At 41.8% G+C, this 19,261-nt stretch overlaps 2 protein-coding genes across 8 annotated transcripts in view; one reads left to right on the top strand and one right to left on the bottom strand.

Moving 5' to 3' along the window:
• Window positions 1–12: 12 nt before the first annotated feature.
• Window positions 13–18,782, top strand: EXOSC8 (exosome component 8). The gene is made up of 11 exons (XM_006267440.4): window positions 13–98; window positions 2,402–2,438; window positions 5,163–5,226; window positions 6,238–6,311; window positions 8,094–8,139; window positions 9,747–9,852; window positions 9,938–9,983; window positions 12,427–12,523; window positions 14,199–14,319; window positions 17,936–18,042; window positions 18,569–18,782. The coding sequence occupies exons 1-11, from the start codon at window positions 82–84 to the stop codon at window positions 18,682–18,684; spliced, it is 831 nt and encodes a 276-aa protein (XP_006267502.1). The 5' UTR covers window positions 13–81; the 3' UTR covers window positions 18,685–18,782.
• Window positions 18,709–19,261, bottom strand: part of SUPT20H (SPT20 homolog, SAGA complex component) — a 64,753-nt gene continuing 64,200 nt past the window's right edge. For 6 of the 7 annotated variants that reach the window (XM_059714649.1, XM_019498239.2, XM_019498238.2 and 3 more), the window contains one exon: window positions 18,709–19,256. In XM_059714649.1, coding sequence (XP_059570632.1) covers window positions 19,156–19,256 — 101 coding nt within the window. In that variant the 3' untranslated portion in view covers window positions 18,709–19,155. The remainder of the gene's footprint in view (window positions 19,257–19,261) is intronic. The other variant, XM_059714674.1, reaches the window with a different exon arrangement.

The following is a 19,261-nucleotide window of genomic DNA, read 5'->3' as shown; positions in this document are numbered from 1 at the left end:
CAGCGCCGCCAACGGCGCAGGAGTGGGGGGATGACCCCGGATGTACATCCTTAAACCCGGAAGCGGGGCGGAAGTAGCACCATGGCGGCCGGATTCAAGTAAGGTTCTCGTCTATCCCGCGGGCTGCGGCAGGTCTCGCTGCGGCCGCACAGGTCTCGGGGGAAGGGGCTGGTGGAGCTCCCGCCGGCCGGGTCCGTTGGCGGCGGGCAGCCTCCAGCTGCCCGGGTCCCTGCGGCCGAGGCGGGGCGCAGCTTTTCCCAGGTTTTAAGTATGAAACTGTGGTATTACTAGCTCGAAATTATGGTATTTGTTGAAAATTTTTCGTACGCCGAATAATTGTGCAAATGAGAATGCAAAGACGTCTTCTCGCTTGCTGGCTGTTGCTCGCTGCTCGTTGTCAGTGAGTGAGTGAGAGAGACCTGGGCCACCAAAGTTGAAGCATTTATTTTGAGGCAGGCCGTAGTAAGGAAGTGCTGGCAGCAAGGCCAAAAGCGTGGTTAAGACCCTCCGAGGGAGATTTGGGTGTTGTGTATGCGGCATCAATTAACGCCCATAAAAATGATCTTATGTTTTGAACGCTTTTACTCTGATTGATTGTACATTGTATAATAGTTGAAATCATCGCACGAATATGATACTGTACACCAGGCAACACTGCCAGGGTGCGTCCCCTGAGGGAAGCTGCTGCTTCCCCCCCTCCCTTCCATACCTGGTTCAGCCCTGGGGCCGCAGGGCCGTCTCCCCTCCCAGCATCACTGGGAGCTGCCCAAGGGGTCCAGCCTCCACGCCTAGTTCTGAGCCTCCAAGCCTCACTCCTGCCTCCACGTTGCCTTCTTTCATCCCAGGAAACCAGGTGCTGCTTTCTCAGCGGCTGCCTCTGCTGAGGGAGTCTTGTAGCTCTGCTTGAGCAGGGCCCCAGTCCCTTGGAAGCCACCAGCTGGACCTGTGTCACACAGCTGTCAGAGCCTGCAAGGATGTCTCCCTGTCCCTGCTTTGTTCATGTCTCTGGGCAGCTTCATGGGCAGAGTCTGTTGGTTCCTTTGAGGGCCGGTGGGCACTGCCCTAGTGTGCTGTCCCCCCTCCATGTCCCCCTTCAGAGCACTTTTGTTAAACTCATGACCTCGCTCCCATCCCTGTTTTCTCTTTAGTTGTTCCCTAAACTCAGGTTCCCTCCCCTCCACCCCCATCTGTGTCCCATGGTGGCAGCCAGTGGATGCTGAAAGGGAGAGTGAACAGGGGCAGGGTTTTCCCTGTTGTTCCTCTCCTACTTGCAGGCTCCAGCATTTAAGGTTTGGTAAATTCAGATTCTGCTCAAGAGCTGTTGATGCCCCTTTCCTCTGAGTATTTGTCCAGTCCCTTTTGGAATCTGGTTACATGGGCAGCTTCCACAACATGGCATGAGAATTGATCTTTCCTCAGCTGAAGTATTTTGTGAGCTGTAGATCTTGGTGTAGCCAAGAAATAGCTAAGGGGGAAATTTAAAGCAACCAGGACCCTGTCTCAAGTCTTGGGTAGGCTGGAAGGGAGGGATCTGTTTGGAGCAAAAGAAGGTTAGGTCTTGAAGTGCTTGGACAAAGGGTGTGTTTCAAGGAATTTAGCCAAGGGAGGAATTGTACAGCCATCCAGCTTTCTTTCCCCCCCTCCCCTATGTCTCTTGTTCACCCTCAGTGAAGTGGGACATAGATCCTACAGCCTGAGCCAGTGGGAAGTCATACCTGTATTGATGCCAGTTAGGAGCTTCACAGGGTGACTTATTGGGAATTGCCTTTAAACTCGTTTTCCTGATTTGTGATGCCAAAATATGTATACAGAGAAACTAAATTAATTCTCAGGATTACTATACCTGTGGCTGTCTCCAAAAATACATGTTTGAACAAAACCTAAGAAAGCCTTGTACCGAGGTACATTCCTTTCCAGGAAATGCTGTGCTATTTTAATGGCAGTGTTACAGACTGCCATAGCTATTTTCAGGTATAGATTTGCTACTGATGATCATCTCCTTCTCCTCCACCTCTCTCAGTGTTGTTAGTTTGAAGAGATGTCCAATGTAATGGTATAAAATGAATGAATTGTACAAAAGACTGTTCTGTGGGTGATTGACAAAAAGTTCCATGTTTGCCAAACATTATTGTTTCTGAGCCCTTTCTTTTTTTCAGGGCCACCATCTTTCTAGAATCTGAATTCATGTCTCAAATCCATCACAAAAATCATGATAGAGTATTCTAGTATGTTGTTGGGAGTGCTGGCTAGCTTTCTGTCCAAACATAGTCAACAGACAGACAGGACTTGACTGTCAAACTTGGCTAAACCGCAAAGCACTAAGCTTCTTGCTAGGTTTTGACTAGCCAATTCAGTTTTGTGAAACAGCTTTTTCCATAAGAATTTTTCTGTTTTTTTCCAGAACTGTGGAACCTTTGGAGTATTACAGAAGATTTTTGGTGAGTAAAGCATTATACGTGTCTAAATTATGTAGACTGAAATTATTTTTTTCTTTTCTGTTGTTCTCTTTAACCCATATATACACCACAGTAGGGTTTTGGCAAGGTTGCACAACTCAAAAGTTTTCTGAGGGCCATTTGTAAAATACATTTTCCAATGGAAGCTGTCACTGGTAAGATTTGCTTTGATCAGATATAAGCCCTTAGCCATGTGTACAGCCAGGTAACTGGACTTCACATGCAGTCACATGCACACTTGAACAATCTGTTGTACAGGGAGGACAACAGGACTCACTATTAATTTTTCACATCCTTTTTCATTTAGTATAGTGGCTTAATAAAGAATTATGACAAATTACTGGGCTTGATCTGATGGACTATGTTGTACATCCCTACCTTTGGATTGTCCTTCAAACATATAATAGAAGAGATTGTTCAGATTCTTCTATTTTGCGGCTCTTACTCTGCATGCATTTAACTTGATATACAAATAGTACTATGGACTTCAAAGGGAGTCCTGATGTGTGCAAGGTTTAGACGTGTGCTTAAATTAGTACAGGGCATCAGCCTAACTTTGGCTTAATGGGATCTTGGGCAATAGTGGGGACCATGGGTGCTACAGCACAAATAGCAAGTAATACTATTAATTGTGCTTTGGACAAGTCAGACTTCAAATCTATATTAATAATGCACACCAAGCAAAGCTGTCTCTGATGCAACAAATCTTTTATGATAGTATGCAAAGTGGAACAGTTTTGGCAAGAGAGTGCTCTCAGCTGAGAATAGTTTGTACCTTGATGCTTACATTGAATCCCCTGAAACAGAAAAGGGACTGAACTCAGGCCTCCTAAATCCTGACTGAGTGCCTTTAACCCAGGGGTGGGCAATTATTTGGGCCCAAGGGTCACGTAGGGAATTTTGGTGAACTGTCATAGGCAAGGTCATAGCCCCCTTTGCCGCCCCCCCCCCCCCCCCCCCAATTCACCAAAACTCTCTATGAGGCTTTGGGTTGGTGGGGAACCTGGTTATCTCTGATTTAAAAAAAAAATTTAAAATGCAAATTCTCTGATAAAAATCCCAAAATCTGTGGTTAAATGCCCCCCACAGCCCTGCTGGTATCCCTCACTACCCCTGCCCGTCCCAGCCCACAGGCCATGCTTGTGCCCCTTGACCCCCACCCACAGTCCCTACCCCCCAGCCCTGTTGGAGGAGGCCCCCAGCTGCCAGGGCTATGGGGCCAGGGACCCAGGTCTGCAGCCCCCTGCCCCCAACGGAAGGCAGTGGCTGCTACAGCAGGAGCATGAGGTGGCTCCCCCCCCTCCCCCCTGCTGCCTGGTGCAGGCTTGGGTAGGGCCAGCTCCCAGTGGCAGCATGCACTCCTGGGGGGTAGGGGGGACCTGCACCCCCCAGATCTGTGTTGGGGGTGTGGGCAGGGTGGATGTGGACAGCCCCTGTGCATGCAAAGGAATTGTGGGCAGGGCAGTATGGAGCTTGCAGTGGCAGTCAGCTTTTGTGTGTGGCCCCGCTGTGCCCTGCCCTGCCGTTGCAGACACTGAGCTCTGGAGAGCCTGGGGGAGGGCAGCAGAGTGGGGAGCACAGTGTTTGTGACCCAGGGTTTGCAGCTGGCCAGGCACTCTGGGTGGGAGGGTGTTTGCAGCCTGCCTGCTCTAGCCACAGTGCTTGGCTGGCTGCAAACCCCACCTCCCGGCCGGAGTGCCTGGCCGGGGAGTGCCCAAGCTGGCTGGGGGCTGAGGGAGCAGTGGGGGTTTCCAGCCAGCTCAGCACTCCAGCCGGAGCGAGGAGGTTGCAAACCCCCTCCCGGCCAGAGTGTCTGGCTGGCTGCAAACCTCTCCACTCCCTCAGTCCCTAGCCAGCTTCCCCCCAGGGCCCCCCCAGCCCTGCCCAACCCCTAAGCCCCACTTATCACCAGCAAGAAGAGTGAGCCTGAAGCAGCCTTCAGTAAGTGAGAGTGTTGGGCCCTGCCCTTCACCCCTCCCTTCCCCTTCTGTCAGGGTTGAGGGTTTCCCCACCCCTTTACAAACAGCTCTTGTAGGCTGGAACTCTGCCACTCTGCAGAGCTCTTTGCAAAAAGGGGAAATCCATGGGTTTCTCTTCTAAAAGGGAAAATCTGTGTTTTCTCTGATAAAAATGGGAAATCCGTGCTTTTCTTTGTTTTTCCGTGGGAAACGGAAAACCAGGATCCCTGGTGTTCAGGAGTGGGACAGGTGTGATCCACTCCCTGCATGCCCTGCCCTGTGGCAGGGGGAGGGGAGGTCTGGGCTGTGGGCAGCAGAGCTTGTCCAGTTGGTGGCTGTCCCTGCAGCGTTCCACATGTGGCCAAGCCCTGCCTCATGGGGTTTGGATTAGATGGCCTCCTGAGGTTCCTTCCAAACCTAGTTTTCTATGATTCTGTGCTAGAAGCAGACTTTTGGGTGCTTGTAATACTTTAATGTCAGTAATTTGGCACGTGTGGACTTCAGGTGCTTTATGAGTGGGACTTTGAGGATTGCAGTTCTGAATTTAGGTGTGAAAAGCAGTCCCATTTCACTCCTGTTGTGGATCTGGTCTGCAGTACTTTGCCTTGAAGTGAAATCTTTGAGCTTATTTTAGAGAGCTTGTCTTGCAGTTCCAAGTTGATATTAGAAAATAAACTGGTATTTATATTTAGTATATTGATTGTACTATTTAACAAAAATGTTTTTAACTCAGACTCTTATCTTTTAGAAAGAGAACTGCCGTCCTGATGGAAGAGAGTTAGGTGAATTCAGAGCGACCACTGTCAACATAGGTAAGTGTTAGGACAGTGTTGGGGACAGCTTTTTAATTTAATTGGGTTTTACATTTGGAGCATATAATGAATAGCTAATCAGTTTTCCTGGTATTTGATATGAAAATATGAAGGGTTGTGTTTCAGTACTGAGGCTGTAATAGACAGTATATAATATGCAGTCCAGGAGTAGTTTTGAGTGATCTTTGCTTCCTGCTGCTCCTGGCTACTCAGCAGTGCTCTTTTTACTTAGTTACCCAGTTTAATTTAGAAAACATTGGCTGATAATTTAAGTAACAGCAACTTGCCAGACTGTCACAGCATTACTCAGAATCTCCACAGTGCTGCATTTTGTGGCCCCATCTCCAGTATGCCTCTCCTGATTTCCATTCCCAGTCAGGATTTGGTGGCCATGCTCAGAACATGGTTGTGTTCTTCATTTTCTGTTATGGGTATGTTCTTTCCTGACTGGATCCAGGGGATTTGGAACCCATGTTGCCTGCTTTTGCCATTTGCTTAGTGTGAAGGTGTCAGCTAGCACAACTTTGGTGACTACTAATGCAGAGGAAATGAATCCCTAAGTCCTTGCTAGTGAAAACAGAAGTATAACTAAGGCAGCAGTGAATTAAAACACAATCAGATAAAATGATTATGGAACTGGACTGAAAGGAAAATAGCACCATTGTCCTTCAAATAAGCAAACAAGATATTGGAAAATGCTGGTGTATGCATTTCAATTATGGTACAAATTCAAAAGTGTGCTATCTTACAAGAGTATCAAACAAAAATAGTTTACAGAGTAGATAGGAACAGTTTTTGATAGTCCTTTATACTTTTAACCTATGGTAGGGTCAGATTTCGCTCAATCCTAGAATTCCCCAGGATTTACAGCATTCTGTGAAACCTGTGCTGTTCTCTCTGAGTGAATGGTGAGGAAGCTAAGATGAGGAATTCTCATTGTGAAGTTGGATAGCGTGTTTGAGAACTTGCTTAAATAGACAACTTATATTATTTAACGTTTTCTTTCTTCAGGTTCCATTACTACTGCAGATGGCTCTGCCTTAGTGAAGCTGGGAAATACCACAGTAATATGTGGTATCAAAGCGGTATGTTTACTTTTATTTTAGACTGAGAAATAACAACAGTTAGTATTGTTTAGTGAATAAAATCTGTTTATTAGAATAAACAAGCTTGGGAAGTTTTAATGATCTGCTAATCAGAAACAGTGATATTTCTTCATATGGTTTATTTTCAGGTCTGAGAAATAACAGATAGTTAGAAATTATAATACAGAATAGAAAACAGGCTTTTATACATTTAATTGTTTGGTTCTTAAAGTAAACAAAGGCCTTTTTTGCCTTCCTAGTTATTTTGTTTTGCAGAGAGTATTGATTAATAAGCAAACTGCCCTCTTTCAGGAGATACGCAGTTCAGAAGAGATGTTATTGGGTTGAGTCTCTTCTTCTATTGGCTTGCCAGGTGACTTTGTGCAAGTCTGTGCCCTGTTTCCTCTCCTGTAAAATGCAGATAATGATATTTTTACCTTCCTCGTAAAGCACTTTAATATCTACTAATGAAAAAGTGCTATATAAGAACAAGGTGTTATTAAAAGATCTAGTTGTAATGCCTATAACATATATGCAACAAGGAATTCATTAAAGAAATTACTATAACTAAGTACAGGTTTACCTCGATTTATGCAGGTTTGGTTTATGCAAATTTGCTCTTGTGCAATGACCCTTTTGTACCCGAAATTCATTATACGCAAGGTAAGGTGGCATATATGCGATCGGGATAGGCCTGGAGAATGCTGCATAAATCAAATTCACATAAAGTGAATCTACTTTATACAGTAATGTAAGAAGTAGGAGTAGGTTCCCCTGTCAGCTGCTCCCAGGGCCGGCTGGGGTGAGCGCAGACAAGCAGAGCCCCAGGTGGTGCAGGGCACGGCACTCACCCCAGCCCTGGCTGCAGCGGCCCCGGGAGCTGCCGGCAGCCACTGGGATGCACTATGCCCTGAACACCCACAGGCCTCTGCCTGTCCCCACTCATCCCAGCTCCTTCTGCAGCTGTCCCAGGAGTGGCTGATGCCAGCTCCCTGTAGCTGCTGGGCTGCAGTTTGCCCTGGTGCAGGCAGCTGGTGCTGGCAGCTCTTGGGGCCGCTGCAGCCAGGGCTGGGGTGGAGACAGGCAGAGCACCAGGAAGAGCCTGGAGCCCCTGAGCCTGCAGCGGCTGCCAGCCTCAGCCTGGTCTCATCTGACTGCAGGCAGCTGCCCGCCCCGCTGCAGCCCTGGGAGCGGCGGATGCCGCCTGCTTGCAGCTGCTGGGCTCTGCTGCGCTGTGGGGTCTGGGGCACGGTGTCTGGGGGAAGTGGAGCTCCGGGGGTTTTGGGGCATGGCACAGCCCAATGACTGCAAGCAGGCAGCATCTGCTGCTACCAGGGCTGCAGCATGGGTGAGCAGGCGCCTGCTGCCAGACAAAAGCAGGCTGGGACTGGCCCAAGTCTGCAGTGGCCGCCGGCCCCAGGGCTGGGGCAAGTGCCGTGCCCTGCACTGCCCAGGGCTCTGCTTGTCTGCACTCACCCCAGCCAGCCCCGGGAGCAGCTGACAGAGGAACCTATCCCTATTTCTTACATTATAAAGTAGATTCGCTTTATGTGAATTCGATTTATGTGACGTTCTCCAGGAACGTATGAATCGCATAACTTGAGGGAAACCTGTAGTGTTAGGAAAATAAAATTTAATAAAAAAAAAAAAAAATCTGAGGATCCCTTCTAGAAATTGTACTTGTAAATTCTTTTCAGCATCTTTGCAAGAAATCTTTCCAAGATATTGCTCAGACATATGAAATTGTATCCCTGAGCTGCTGTTTTGATCTTTGCTTTATAGGAGTTTGCAGCACCTCCAGTTGATGCCACAAATAAGGGATACATTGGTAAGGCTTTTAATTTTGTTAGCTTTCTGCCTATTTTTCTTGAAACCACTAGTCATATTTAACAAAATAATTTTAATCACTAGGTGAAACCAATTTCAGTAGCACGTTTTTTTTGTTTTTTTTTTCAAACAATATTGGATTTAAAACATTGTAATAATATAGCACTCAGAATCAGTTTCAAGGTAGGTGACATGTTGTACAATGGCTTTTTTAAAATTTAGAGTTAGTTTGACAGATTGGATATGTGCTGCTAGTTTTGGTGTTCAGTTTCTAGCAGCAGCTGGGAGGACATGGAAGGATTAATTTTATCTTCTCCGTGTTAGAATGTCCACAAACTCTTTCAAGTTCCTCATACAAGCTACCTTGCCCCTTTTAATCTCAGTCTCTCCAAACAGCCAGGAAATGATGGGAACAGCAGATGTCTGGGGAGACGGGTAAGCAAACTGATGGCCAAAGTAGGTTATTGTAGGTTGGGGATTTACTAAAGGTACCTTCTTAGTGGAGAAATGTTTGACACCTTGGCAGAAGAGAAGTGTAATGGATGGAAAAGGGCTGCAATAAATTATATGGTTCCATGTGTTTTGATAATACCCAAGAAATAAATATTCTTCAGAAATATCAAGAGAAGTAATTATAAAAGTAGATCCAGCTCAGTGGGGTTTTTACTGATTTAGGCTCTGAGATTAGAGGGAAACACATGAGCAGACCGATATGGTTCAGACTGATTTACAGCACTTCAGTGTGTTATCTGTCCCTCAGTTTTTAGAGTACTTTAAAGCTACTTGGAGCACCACAGAGTCTTCACTTATTCTCATATGGAATTCCATTGAAATAAATAAGAATCTATTTGCTGTCATCCTTTTGTGAGGCAGGTCTTTTACTGAACTCAACTGTCTTTAACTAGGAATTTCCAAAATACAACATCTTAGAACAGTGATTCTTAACCTCTTTAGACTCCAGGCACATCTGGATAGACTTGAGAGATTTTTCTGTAGCCAAAATAGTGAAAACTAAGAGGAGGCATTTTCTAAAGAGTAATAGAGCATTTTTTTCTGTTGCAAAGAATTTGGAAACCACAGCTATGGATTTCTGTTTGAAATCTCTGGGTTTATTTTGTGGATCATGTTTGCTGTTGCTCTCTGACTGAGAATCAATGTTTTAAGAAAACTGGTTTATATCCTATATTTTCTGTGGATAAACTTCTTTTCTGTCCAGAACAGCAAATCATGATAGAAAATAGAAAGAATAGATAGTATCAGGCAACGGACATTCCAGTGAATTTTGTCATTTGGGAGTACTTTTTTGTAATAGCTTGTACTGTACATTCCATGGTTTAAAGTAAACTATTTAATTATGCCAAAAATATACAACTAATTCAGTAGAACACAGACTAATGGTTTTTGCCCTGAATAGTTGCCCTGTAATTTTGGAAGAAAAAGTATACAGATTTGAATGATCTGTAAACTTATGGCCTTGGCTTTTATTTGAAATGCCTGCAAAGCTGTACTGATCAAGGCCATAAATTGCTTATCTATAATGTTTATTATAATTATAATATTATAATTCTTTCTGTGTTAAGTTAATGACTAAACATTTTTTATTTCTAGTTCCTGATGTGGATCTCCCACCCCTCTGCTCAGCAAGATTTCGTCCTGGCCCTCCAGGGGAAGAGGCTCAGGCAGTTAGCCAGTTTATTGCAGATGTGATTGAAAAGTAAGAAATATTATAACATGCTTTAATTATACACAAACTGCAACAAGAATTTGATTTCCTGACTTACTCTTTCACTTTATTTTAGCTCACAGATAATAATGAAAGAAGATCTGTGTATTGTGAATGGCAAGGTAAGCAAAGTCTTGCTGCTAAAAGCAGTGTCTCAGAATGAGGAGGACTTATTGTTAGTGGGTTTAAGAAAAACTTTGGTACACTGAACTCTGATTTTTGTTTTGTGTTAATCTTGATACTTGTAGATTCCTTGTGGGTTGCATCTAAAATCTAATAATCATATTTGTTACATGACCTGAATACAAATCAATATCCATGGGGGAGGCTATTTACTTGAATCCAGGACAACTTTGAATTTATGATGACCCCCCAAAAATTAAATTCTATCCATGGAAAATTATATATTTCTTATAACAACTTCCCATGGACAGAATCTAAGCTTTGGAGGGTTAAATGACCTTAAATTCAAGCCCACAACCACTGCAGGAGGGCAAGCAGTGGGAGTCAAGTCTGGGGCTTGACCCCAGACCTATGCCTCCCCCTTTGGTGCCTGTACCTGCCCCTTCCCACCAACAGCCACTTGCCTCCACTGCTGCCTATCCCCTTGCTGTCTACCCCTACACAGTTGCATGATGTCCTTGTGCTGGGTCCTCCACTGTTCCCTGGTGCTGTGCTAATTCCCTTACCACTCCCTGGCTCAGCAGGGAGTCAGAGAGCAACGAAGGAATCTGTTCAGAGCCAGGGAGCAGTGAGGCAACTAGCAGAGCCAGAGAGCAGTGCAGGAACCAGCACTGATTCCTTTGCCATTATCTGGTTTCCCACTGGGTCCTGTGCTGATTTTTAGCTCCCAGTAGGGAATCAGTGTGAAGGCAGGGAGCAGTGTGGGATTTGGTACTGGGTCCTATGCTGCTCTCTGGCTGTGTTGATTGCCTCACCACTCCCTGGCTCAGCAGGGAGACAGAGCAGCACAGGACCCAGCAGAGTCAGAGAGTGGCAAAGTGCTGGGTCGTATGCTGCTCTCTGGCTCCTCTCTGATTCCTTTCCCACCCTCTAGCTCTGTGCTGCAGCCTGCACTGCTCCTTAGCTTGCAGTGAAGCTGGAAAATGTAGAAGGAATCAGCATAGAGCCAGAGAGCAGCACAGAACATGGGTGTTGAGTTTTTACTTGATGCTTAATTCTAAGATGAGGTTTGGTTTTCTCCATGTTGAATAGGGGAGGAAAAACTTTGTCTTAAAATCAAGTAAATAAGGTAGAGTGACTGCATTTAAAAAAAAATATTGTACTGTGATTAATATACATGCGTACTTTACACAGCTGGGGATACTGTTGAGTTCAAGCATTATAGTATCATAATAGTTACAACATTATAAGTCAATGTAAAAACAACTTTTGGAAGGGTTTAAACCAGTCTCCATCTACAAGGGATTAGACCTCTCTAGAGGGTAAACAGTGCTATAGTTGCCACTTCCTACCTATAAATAGAAAGGAAGCTGCTTCCGGTATACATCTCCCATGATGCACCATTGCTAACACAACACCACTGGAGATGAGATAATAGATTAGATAGACCGAGTCTAATAAAACATGGGGATTTCTATGGGTCTATAAAGAGTTAATATAAAATTACACTTGATTTTTGTCTTTCCTGCTTTTGTTATAGGAATCGGCAGGATTTTTTAAGGGAAGTGTATAAAGAACACATCACGGCAGGGGTACCTGCAAGCCTGATCATATGAGCTTATAACAAACCTATAGGGTTTGTTTTGGCTGCAATTTATGGATATGTTGTCAGAAGCTGTTAGCTCATGTAAATAAAAGTATACCAAAACCAGTGTAGACTTTTAAACACAGGCTAAACTGGTTGAGTTAAACCTTGCCCCCATGACTTCACTGAAAAAACATTTTTAATACAGAAATAACAACTAGATCTTCTTGATAATAAGATGTTCTAGCAATAATAGTGTCTTGAGATGTGGGACAAAGAAAGGGTCTGTGCTGCAACTTTTGATCCATCTATCTGTGGTTCAGACTTTTTGTACCCAAGCCATCTGTCAATTCACATGTCTCTTAAACTACATTGTAAGTATGTCCTGCTGTGCTCAAAGTTTCTACAATTTAGTGGTGTTTTTTTCAGGCAGGGTAGGTTTGCACCTTCAAACATGCACATTCACACCAATGTAGAATGAACAGACTATATTTGGTTTTTGGATTGTGTCTTAACAGCTGCAAGCGCGCGTGTTCATGTACACATTCATGCACATTTTTTAAATATTAAGTTGATTTCTTGCCCAAACTTTTCCAGTGGAGGTTGACATCAATCTCCATTGATGTTTGTCCACAATTCAGCAACAAGCAGTTTATTTGCAAATAGAACATTTTGTTTAGAACATCTGCAGTTTTTCTGAAGTAAATATATAATGTATAATTGCATGTAACTTTTGCTGCTGAAAGATCAGAGGATGGTTTGGTAGCTTAATGTGTGTTAGTATGTAGCCTGAGTTGGTGCGGTACCAAGGGTTCAAAGGCTACCCTTGTCTTAAATCTACAAACTTTGTTTCTTAGCTTGCTTGGGTGCTATACTGTGACATCATATGCTTGGACTACGATGGAAACATTTTAGATGCCTGCACATTTGCTTTGTTAGCAGCTTTAAACAATGGTAAGTGTAATATAAAGAAAAAAAAATCACAAGCTGATAATAATTTGGGGTTAAATGTTTAGTGATCATTTGACTTATGGTGAACAGTCAGTTGCTAGTTAATTATTTTTTCAAGAACTTCATGCTCGCTATTAAAACTCCTTTTCATTGGACTACTGAAACTATAAATACAGTAGAAAAAATAACACTAAATTAATGCCATTGATTTGTATAAATATAATTGATCAAACTATGGGCTGTCTTCATTATATGTGATTTTATGCCCGTTGTATTAATTTCGTACAGGACTGTTAATTAATGATATCTATGGACTTTTTCTTTATGCCTTAATTCTGGATCTTCCACCATTGGTCCTAAGTAAAAGTAGGACCATTAAAAATTCAGTACATTAGGGCTGTGCAAAGCTTCCGTCACTGATTCAATTGGGAGGAGATTCGGCTCAATTTTGGCAGCCGAATCTCCAAATCCGAATCGAATCAGGAGACCCATTAATCTCTCAGAATCGAATCGGAAGCCTCTGATTCGATTCAGAGAGATTCAGCGATTAGGTCATAGACACAGCTTTTATGTTTATAAGTACTTCCAGTCCACTTCCAGGTCTGCTGCGGAGCACACGGGTGACTCCTCTGCACTCCCATGGGATGCTCCATCTGGCCCTCCATCTCAGTGTTCACGAGTCGTGTCTGGTACCTCGAGGTATGTAGAAAAACCATACAAAGCTGTGTCTATGACTGAGTTGCTGATTCTCCGAATCAGAATCGAATCTTCAGATTCAGATTTGGCCAAATCGAATCAGGACAGTGATCCAAATCAGCGACTCAAATCACTGTCCCCCAAATTAGACCAAATCCGAATCAAATACTGCCCACTTTGCACACCCCTACAATACATACTAACAATGCAATACGTTCATTTTATATATTAAGTGTTGGCAAACTAAGGTTTTATTAAATAAGTTACATTTTGTGTTTAACTTTTTCGATTTAGGAAAAGTTGTGTATTATTAATAGAGAATTACATACGTGTATTGAAAACACAATGTATTCTTGGTTTTAGAAACTGAATAGACTTTTTTCAAAAGTTAAGTTGTTTTAAAATATGATCTGTTCTACAACGGGAACTCACTGAGGGAATAAAATGCTAAGGAATATACCTACTTTAGTATGATTAAATCTTCTCTTTAAGAATGATTAATCGGAAAAATAGTTACAAATAGAACCGTGTCCAAAGCGGTAATTTAAAGTAGAAAGATGCAAAAAAGGAATACATTTAGAATTAAAAAATATGGTCAGATTTGTAATCAAGTATTTTATGCTTTCTGATGTAAGTAATGTACTTGTGAAGTAGAGTGACTGAATTTTTTTCTGAAATTAATTTTTATACTAAAATAAGTGCCCAGACCTAAAGAAGGGCACTTGTGCTCAAAAGCTTGTCAAACATCTCTGCCAACTGTACAGTTGTTCAGTAAGAAAAAAAAATCCTTGTTTCCTTGCCTCATAACAGCAGAATTTCTAAATTTCTATAGAAAACAGATGTCCACTACTGATTAGTTTGGGGCCTGCCATCAGTAGGAGTTGCAGGTTCTCAGATTGGTGGATACTAGAATATAGGAGTTTATAAATAATTCCTTTTGTGTGTAAAATGTGAATTACAGCAGCCAAAATCTCTTTTCCAGTACAGTTACCAGCAGTTGCTATAAATGAAGAAACTGGTTTAGCAGAAGTTAACTTAAAACAGAAGACTCCTTTGAATATCAGGAAGTATCCAGTTGCTACATCGTTTGCTATATTTGATGAGTAAGTGGGTAACTCTTGGTAAAATGTATACTATGAAAAAAATTATGGAGTGGCAAATAGTGATGGAAAGCCAGATGATCTTGTTGAGAAGCTGCTGAAGAATCCATATGCAGTTTTGCCACTGAACCCATGCAAACTGACATTTATATCTGGCATTACATCTGTAACAAATTCTGGGCTATGTTAAACTCTTGCCTGATTTATAACAGCAGCAGATGTTCAGTAGAACTATCAAAGTTCTTCAGTTCTCTGAACCAGAATCTGGCTCCCTGGATTAAATGGATTCTGACTTCACAGGTTAATCACTCTGAAAGTATTCGAGTATTGAAATTTACTTAAATATTAGTTGTAATTTCACTGTTATAGTTATCTAATACTTTTCATCCCAAAAAGCTTTACCAATACAAACATTAATAAACACTACATCCACAACGAAAATGGAGCCAACTTTAGTGTAAAAGGTATAATTTTTTTCACTAGCTCATAGTACTAACAAACCGGAATTTCAGCAAGTTAAGAATATCTAAGAGTTGAGAGAGAGAATGCAGTAACTTGCTTGGAAATATGGCAAGCTATCCAAGTTAGCATCCTTACAGCTAAAATGGTCTGGCATTATCAAGCTCTTATTTGACTCTTTACTTGAAATCCTTCATTTGGGTCCCCTCCCCCCACTACAATTCATAGGAATTGAAAGCCATACTGATTTTTTTTTAATTTTTCTGAAACCCCACCCAGTGCATTTAAGTGCTGCTGATGTTGTGAACACTGTCTGCATGCCTATTTGTAGTGTTACTATCATTTTTAGCAGTATCCATTTAAAATGCAAAATGGCAAATTTATTTGTATGATATAAACTCAAATATACTGAAAAATTGGAATATTGATGTAAATGAGAAGATGGTTAGAGTAGCTTTGTAGAAAAACTTAGTGGGTACTTCTAGGGCCCTGGTACATATTACAAATATAGTGGCATGATCAATGTGTTAATTGTGGCATAAAAGGCAGTGGTGCTACACATGCACCCAGTTTTAAGGCACCTGGCAAACCAGGCATAAAAATGTTCCATATATATAATCCCACCAGGGTTGCTGAACCCTTGAGATCAGAAGCTCCTTGTGGGGGAAGCCAGGGAGTTTAAACCCCATGCCCAACAGCTCTCATGGTGCTGCTGGCTGGACTCATGATTCTTGGGGCTGGGGATCAGATGCTGTTGCACAATAATCTTAGCAATCAGCAGTCTTAGTCACACATTACTTTGGCAAACAGAGAAGAACACAGAATATGTAAGTTGCTGAATGAATGACAGTTATCAAAGGAAATCAGAAGATGTGGAAGTCAGTATCTTATCACATCAGTACTTTCTGGAATATTTTTGCTGTTTAATTGCCTTTGTAAATAAAATGGATAAATTAATTGGATCTCTGCACACTTAACATTCAACTGATTAATTGCAGTTGTACTAGCATATGAACAATATCTGAAAGACTTGATGTTGATTTTTCCAGTGGCAGTCAGGAACTCCATCCAAGCAGCTATGGTAAAATGCATCTACTTCCAAGAATTTTTATTTTGCATTAAACAGTCACGGGACTAAAAGAGCAAGTAATCCTGGAGGCAGGACCCAGGAGTCTCACATCTGAGCAGAAGGATTAATTATGAGGCAACTGTCAGACTTTTTTGCTTACACTCCTGGTCCTATGCCATACCATTCTTCACAGGGGTGCCTTCACCCAGGCAGGCTTATCCCAGGGTGTTAGGGCACTTTGCTGGGAAGTGGGTGATGTTGGTTTAAATAATCTTGGGCTGAGTGAGGAACTGAGCCCATGTTCCCGTTCCTGGGCAAGTGCTTTTACTGTGTTATTTATATATAAGATGGATTGTAGTAACCAGCCCCATCTGTGTTTTGAAAAGAAGGCATGACAGCAGTTTAGGAGGAGCCCAATCCGATTGGTGTGGTAGGTGTTGTAGCACATGTACCAGATTAGGCCTCTTAGGGGGACTTAGTTGTCACTTTGTCTAATTTCTGGATCTGCATGAGGTTTTGGGTAAGCACTGGAAAGCAGCAAGGAACAGAAGGGACACCCTTCTTCGTGCATTAGGGACTTGAGAAGGGTGGAATAAGATGATACTTGGGTACCTAATAGATGAAGGAGGATTGGCCTTGGGCACCTCCTGTGCAGAACAGGGGTCAAAAGAATCTTCAGTTCAAATAGGAAGGTACCAAATTGCTTGAGATGCTCCAGGATTAGGCCGTAGCTGAGTGGGTATTTTTTTTTAAATTTGTTTTTTTGCATCTCTTCTGCACTTAGGGTTCTGCATAGATCCTATTTTTAGGTGCCTAAGCCCCTTTTTGTATCTATCTTAAATTTCTAAATTCAATTATCAAAAGTTATTTATATTTAGTTGCTTAAATCACTAGATAATGGAAGCTGGAAGTTAAAGCACGTAGATACTTTTGCAAACTTTCTCCATAATGTAGAATAAACTCTTTGGCATGAAGGGCATGATTCTGATCCCACTGAAATCAATGGAAACAGAAGTGGGTTCATACATTTTCCTAATTATTTTTAACTAGGTGTGTACTGGTCCCCATGCTTTCAGTTCTGGAAATATGCCTATAGTTTTTCTTTACAGGTGTTTACCCTGGATAAATGTTTGTGAAGCCCAAAATTAAAGAGACTGTTTCTTTCCAACATATAAATGTAGAAATCTGTTCTGTTCATCAGGAGTTTGTCCAAATATGAAGTATTTATAGTGTGCTGGATTACTTCTCAGTATTTTCTTTTTCAACAGTAAACGGGCACTGTGCAGAGTTCATCATAATAAAACAGCAGGATGGTAAAGGTTCTAAAGCTACCTGTAAAGCAGTGTAAAATGTTTTTGTGTATACACAGCTTAACTGAACTTCAAATTTGCTTGTCCCCTTAGACATATTTATTACATGCAGCCTTTAAATACCAATGCTCAAAGCGTTTTAAGTACATTTTAGATAAAGGGTTTTATGTACATTGTACATAAGCAGTAAATAAGAAATCTTTGGATGGAAGGAATGCTGTGCAAAACGGCAATAATTTTGTTAGTGTTGTGTGAACACATCCATTGGCAGAGGAAAAGCTGACAGTGGAGGTGTGGAAGTAGCTGGTTACATCAAATTAATCTTTCCTCATTTCCTAACAATTGGCTCTCATGTATAATATGCTGCTGCTGTTTCGTTCTTAATTAGCTGGGACTAGCAGGTGCAAGGGATGGCAGTAGATGTTTTAATATTGCAAATAGCAGCTTCAAGACCATTTTGCTGGTTACTCAAGTTCTGACAACCTTTTATACTTTGGCAGTTTTAAGTGAAACAATCTAAGATGTAAACCTATTCTGGAGCTTAACATAGTTCTGTATTGGTCTGCATTTTCTGTTCCTTAAATGACTGTGTGTTTTGATGAGGGAACCGTGGATATTACAGTGCTTGCAGCAGTACTAAACTTGGCTATAATACATTTGGTTTAAAATATTTTTATAAAGCTAGCTGACGTAATTAAATTTACCATTGTCGTCTTTGTGAAAATCCAGTAATCTGCATACAAATAAGAAATTTCTGTTTTTTTTTTTTTCTTTTTAAAAGCACATTACTCATTGTTGATCCAACTGCAGAAGAGGAGGATCTGGCAACTGGAACTGTAACAATTGTAACTGATGAAGAAGGCAGGCTGTGTTCCGTTCATAAGCCAGGTACTTGGAAAAATTACTATGAGTGAATTGGATAGACAACATGTTTGTTTCCCCAAATACTTTGCACTCTATGCACAATCACATTCTGTATATGAATGGCTGTTTTCATAGTAACATTATGACCTTTTACACGCAGCTCCATCTTAATACTGGACCTATTAAGATAGATGCACTCTAAACAAATATCGTTTTTCTTCACGCACTTAATTCATTTTTTTTAAAACAAATTACTGACATATAGTTTAAATTCCTTTAAAAAAATATAGCAATACTGCTTGTGGTACATGGCTGCTGCTGCAGCAGCAAAAATATCTCGTCGTTTTCGTGGTATGTTTTAACACCTTTAGCACAGACGCAGGTTGCCTGCTACGGGTTGTTATTTAACTTAATGAAAAAATGTATTTTGAGAAGAAATTAGACACCAAGTCAGAAATAGTAACCTGCTAATTAGCAGGCATTAATATTTCCATTTAGCCAATGTTTTCAAGAAAACAAAATTGAAAAGCAAACTTCTTTCACTTTTTAGGTGGAAGTCCCCTGACTGGAGCAAAACTTCAGGACTGTATTACCCGGGCAATTACAAGACACAAAGAAGTGAAGCAGCTGATGGACAAAGTGATAAAAAGCGTAAAACCACAATAAATGCATGCCAATTTCTCTTCAAAATGGATTTGTAAAAATTGTATTTGTTACAGTGTTCACAAACCTTTTATACCAAATAAACAAATACCAATACTACATTTACAAAGTTCGTTTTTGCCCTAAAATGTCACATCACCCCTGAACTATGTACAATGTTGCTGAATGGTAAAAAATACAAGGCAAAACATTTTGTTAAAAATATTAAGTGACTTCCAGAAACCAAACCCTAGCTGCTCATTAGATGAAATTCCTATTTTCCATAGGGTTGGCTTCCAGATACAGTTTACACACTTCAGTGTAATTTGAAAAGTTCATGTTCTTACCAGCGGTGTAAAACGCTGATTTCTGAGCTTTCTTTCTTAAAAATAATTTGTTAAAAAAGCATTTTAAATCAAAAAGACCTTTTTTTTTTTTTAGATATAAAACTGCCAGGCTCAGGAGCTCGGAGGGGCTGGGGCACCTCTCTTCCTTTTACTTTTTGAGTGGCTGCCTGAATGTTGCTGATGTCGTAGGTGAGCTGCTTGTGCTGCTGCTGCTGCTGCCATAGCCGTTTGCTGCAAGAATCGCAACTGCTACC

The sequence above is a fragment of the Alligator mississippiensis genome, chromosome 1, assembly GCF_030867095.1.
Source record: "Alligator mississippiensis isolate rAllMis1 chromosome 1, rAllMis1, whole genome shotgun sequence".
Lineage (NCBI taxonomy): Eukaryota > Metazoa > Chordata > Crocodylia > Alligatoridae > Alligator > Alligator mississippiensis.
The sequence above is the reverse complement of the archived record's forward strand: the minus strand, read 5'-3'. Positions and strand labels throughout refer to the sequence as shown.